The sequence below is a fragment of the Castanea sativa genome, chromosome 6 (assembly GCF_040712315.1).
Source record: "Castanea sativa cultivar Marrone di Chiusa Pesio chromosome 6, ASM4071231v1".
Lineage (NCBI taxonomy): Eukaryota > Viridiplantae > Streptophyta > Magnoliopsida > Fagales > Fagaceae > Castanea > Castanea sativa.
Window position 1 is genome coordinate 48,091,453 of NC_134018.1, and position 4,964 is coordinate 48,096,416.

The 4,964-nt window shown below is 34.9% G+C and overlaps 1 protein-coding gene across 1 annotated transcript; it reads left to right on the forward strand.

Moving 5' to 3' along the window:
- The first annotated feature begins 1,497 nt into the window (after positions 1–1,497).
- On the forward strand, positions 1,498–4,199 carry LOC142641330 (WAT1-related protein At2g39510-like). Its single transcript, XM_075815739.1, has 7 exons — positions 1,498–1,721; positions 1,834–1,896; positions 2,012–2,128; positions 2,221–2,458; positions 3,002–3,163; positions 3,295–3,446; positions 3,849–4,199. Exons 1-7 carry the CDS (start codon positions 1,510–1,512, stop codon positions 4,054–4,056), a joined length of 1,152 nt encoding a protein of 383 aa, XP_075671854.1. The 5' UTR covers positions 1,498–1,509; the 3' UTR covers positions 4,057–4,199.
- The last annotated feature ends 765 nt before the right edge of the window (positions 4,200–4,964 follow it).

Here is a 4,964-nt window from a genome sequence, read left to right on the forward strand (position 1 = left end):
TTAACATTTTTCATTTCGTTTTATTCTTCCTTATTTTGGAGAGATTAAAAAATGGAATTATGAAAGAAAGAAAAAAAGGGAAAAAATCCCGTTAGACCAAAGAAAAAAATATTCATTAAAAGTTCTTTTTTTTACCTTCCCTTCAGCATATTCTCCTCCCAAACAAGTTATAAAGGTAAAAGTATTGTGATTGATTTTTAACCCCACTTAATTAAATCCATGATGTCCTCGTTAGGACCCATTTATGGGGTAGTATCTTTAAGCCCGCATAGGGTTACTAGGTTGATTTTGATATCATTTATAATGGTTCGAAAAAAAGTGCTAGTCACATCTACGTCATACTTCAAAATAATTAGTCTAGTAGCAATAGCTGCTCCTCACAATATCTTATATAACCCAAGATCCATTTAGTGAACACCCGATGTGAGACTCAACACACACTCAAACAATCCAATTTGTGGTATCACAACAATTGTGATGTCCAAGATCAATCAAATATTAATTGATTAAGTGAATGTTGTGATGAGTCTCACATCAAGCATATAATGGATTGATCAGTGCTTTTTAACAACTATAAAGAGCCTTTATATATATAAAGAACCTAAATTGTGACTAGTTTAATTCTTTTTAAATATAACACAAATATGGTTTGTGCGTAAAAGACAACATTTAGGCTGCGTTTGTTTCAACGGTAAATTAGTTTCAGAAATTATTTTCTGCATTTGTGTGTGTTTGGTAGCAACTGAAAATTTGGTCAACCGGAAAATCACTTACCTTTGACTGTAAAAAAGCCCTTCCCACCTGTAAAATAAATTCCGTTTCTATTTTACCTTCAAATAGAAATTTTCCAGAAAACAGAGACAGAGCACGAAGAGAGAGAGAGAGAGAGAGAGAGAGAGAGCACGAAGAGAGAGTGAGATCGCGCCCCAACCCACGTCGGCGAGATCACGCCCCAACCCACGCCGGTGAGATCGCACCTTCGCCATCGCCATCGCTGATCTGATTCGCGCCGCTCAACGCTCAAACCCATCTCTGATGAACCCGGTCTCATCGTCGAACCCAGTCGCCTCTCTCTTCATTCTTCTCTGACCGGATTTGAGCAATTTTTCTTTTTTGGGGTTTTGTTGTTCTGTATTGAGAAATCTCTCTTCGTTCTTCTCTGACCGGATTTGAGAAGTTTTTTTTTTTTGGGTTTTGTTGTTCTGTATTGAGAAATGATATTTGTTTGGAAGCTGAGAAAATGTGAGAAAATGTGAGCAACAAGTAGAAAATGTATTTTCTATAATATTTTCAAGATCATAACCAAATACCTGAAAATATTTTCCAAAGTATTTTTTAAAATGCTACCAAACACCTAAAAATATTTTCTTTTCCCGAAAATATTTTCAGCTGAAATTATTTTACACCCAGAAAATATTTTACACCCAACCAAACACATCCTAAGTATATAAATTGAACTCAATGCTTCATTTTGCTCGAACCTCACATTAAAGAGAAATTTAGCTTAACATGTCTATGGAGTCCAAGACTCATCAGTTGATTCAGTTGTATAAAAAGGTGAAACCATTTTTGGGAGTAATTTCAGTGCAATTTGGCTATGCAGGGCTGTCCATAATAGGTAAGTTTGCTCTAAACAAGGGGATGAGTCAATATGTGTTCACAGTCTACCGGTATGCCATTGCCACTGTTGTCATTGCTCCGTTTGCTTTTGTCTTGGATAGGTCTCCATCTCCTACCTTATTATTGTTTACATGTGTTTCAACTCTTTTCTTCAGTGTTACATGTTGAGCGAGATGAAAAAAGCTAATCACTCTAATTTAATACTCTTAACAGGAAGAAACGGCTAAAGTTGACCTTCTCTGTCTTTGCCAAGATTGTGATGCTCGCCTTATTGGGGTAAGAATCTGGATCATCACGCAATAATTTAGCTCTTGGTCTGAAGCTTCAAACAATACTTATATTTTTTTTGCTCAGTTGGATCACACTTAAGCTTACATTTTCTCTTACTCAGGCCTGTAATATGCCAGAACTTGTTCTACACTGGAATGAAGTATACTACAGCAACTTACGCAAGAGCCATAGACAATGTTCTTCCTGCGTTTGCATTTTCAATGGCTTGGATTTTAGGGTAATTCTCTATAGTTCCATTCACGTTTTTGCATGTGCATACATGATATAGTATATATGCCGTTCTTCAAAAATTTGTGAATGCCTTTGTAGTCTTGAGAAAGTAAATATTAGGAGATGGCGTTGCCAGGCAAAGGTATTGGGGACAATAGTCACAGTTGGAGGGGCCTTGCTCATGACTCTGGTTAAAGGACCTATGTTGAGTCTGCCATGGACAAATGGAAATGACCATCAAGAAGCTACTGGTGCAGCAAATAAGCAAGATGTCATCAAGGGTTCTCTCATGATACTAGCAGGTTCTTTTTGCTGGTCTGCTTTCACTAATCTTCAAGTAAGAGTCTAATCGGTATTACTTTAATTTGATATTTCAGTTTAAAATGAGCACACGCACGAAAAAGTGGATCAGGTTAGTGGTCATTGGAAAATTTATTTAAACCACATACACTCATGCAGTGTATTAATTGAATAAATTATGCATGTTCCAAACAGATATTCCAACACGTGAATATTCAATCATTGTTGTAACTTTATTTTAGCAGCTCAAAGTTAAAACCACAAAAATCATGCAACATCAAAAGTGTGGTATATTTAAAATATCTTTTTAACATTCAGCTACAGTGAACTTTTATTTATAAAAGTTCATTGTAGCAACTCTTTTTCTTAATGATTTTTATTAATATTTTAGGTTGTTTATATTATTTAACGGGTTGTTTATATTATTTTAATGAGTTGTATGCAAAAGTAGAATATTTGATATAGGATGTATTGTATGTTAGAAACACTGAAAAGTACTAATTGAACTACAACAAGGCTCTTAGCATTCCAAAAATGTGTTAGACTAAATTAGTGCTGAGATATAATTGTTGATTTGTAGGCAATTACGTTGAAATCATACCCCACAGAGCTTTCCCTAACAGTTTTGATATGTTTGATGAGCACACTGGAAGGTAGCATACTGGCCCTTGCAATGGAATGGGGGAACCTCACGGCCTGGTCAATACACTTAGATGTTAAGCTCCTAGCTGCTGTATATGCTGTGAGAAACTCTACATTCAGTTATATTTTCTTTTGATATCCTTTTCTATTCACAGTGCTTCTTACAAAAATATTGTAAGGCTAGCTATGTCTAAGACTTGCATCTATACTCACAAGTGAAGTTCTACACAGGGCGTAGTAGCTTCAGGGTTCTCCATTTACGTTCATGGACAGGTAATGAAGGAAAAAGGACCTGTTTTCGTGACTGCTTTTAATCCACTAAGCACGGTTCTAGTCGCAATTATAGGCTCCTTCTTTCTATACGAGGCAATGTACTTAGGAAGGTGCGCATTGATTTTTCTATCCTCCTAAGCTTACTAATAAGTCTAGACATGCAATATTTTCATAACTATTAACATGACTTGTTGTAATTTGTGTATAATAAGAGCGGAATCAACGGAGAATTCAGAAAAGTAACATTGCTCTAATCACAATATGTCATATTAATAATTGTAATATAAGTTGTCCTTAGCACTATGATTATGCACAAAGTAAGGGAAAAAAAAAAGTGCTTGGAATGTCGATTCAAAAACCTTTGTTTCATTTGGGGCATTCATCGACTAACACAATGTTTAATTATTGTAGTTGATATGCTTCATTTGGTTGAAGAAAATTGTTGGAAAAAGATTTGGAATTATAAACATTGTATGACTGTGGGCTAACTTAGGCATCTAAACTATTTTTAGCGTTATTGGAGCAATTGTCATTGTTGCTGGCATATATATGGTTTTATGGGGCAAGAGCCAAGATCAACCAGGATCAAAGTCAAGCGGCGAGAAGATAGCACCAACTGCCCAAAATATGGCTACTACAAATGAGAGGATAACGACTTCAAATCAAGAATTTATGGCCATCAATGTGACAAGTATAAAATCTATAGATGGAGCTGCATGAAAATTGTGGATATGCTTATTGCTGTAATTGATGTCTTCTATATGGAAAAGATTCAATTATATGTGAAATCATATGCTTTATAATAAAATTTGGGTTATAGAAGTCGTGGTTGCACTAAGTGACTATTTTCTATTCTTTTAGCTACAAGTGGTTATGATCACATTAATTATTAAATTAATTTATCTTATTAAGTTTTAGCAATTATAAGATCGTTTAATTTAGCTAAAACTCTATTACCTTAACTTTCAAGAAATTAAAAATTCTATTTCTTATTCTATTTATAATGGAGAGTTTATGATTCGTATCCTTTTGCGTGTGCATCCCCTCGATGATGAAGGAACAAATTAAAAGATGTGCGTAAACTCTCCAATCCCTCTCTCATTTGTCGTGTTAACTTTGATTTATTATTTAATATTTTATTTTATCATTATATCATATTTTACCTCTAATTTATCAACTTTTAAACATGCACTTTAGATTTTCCGAGAGTTCTCTCACAAAAATATAGCCATCCCTACCCCCTCGCATCAATCCCATGAGCCACTTATCTATTCTCATTCGATCATGGCTAGTGAGCAAGTCAAAATAGAAAATTTTACATTAGATTTAGGGATAATCAAGCTCAAATTGATGACTTCCACCACGTCAATGTGACACTTTACCACTGATTTATATCCCTTACCCCCACCCACCCCAAATCAAGAAATAAAATTGAATAATCCTAAGTCAAAAGATCGAGAAACTCAAAGCTACTATTCCACAATTCTTGAACAACTGGGTGTCAAGCCTTCCTTCTTTTCCAACTATATTCTCAATTTAAAAAAATGGGCTTTATCTCTTGCTTATGTGAGCCATAGTTAAACTAGTCTTATTATATGGTTGTTTAGGTCCACCTCCACGTAGGGCTG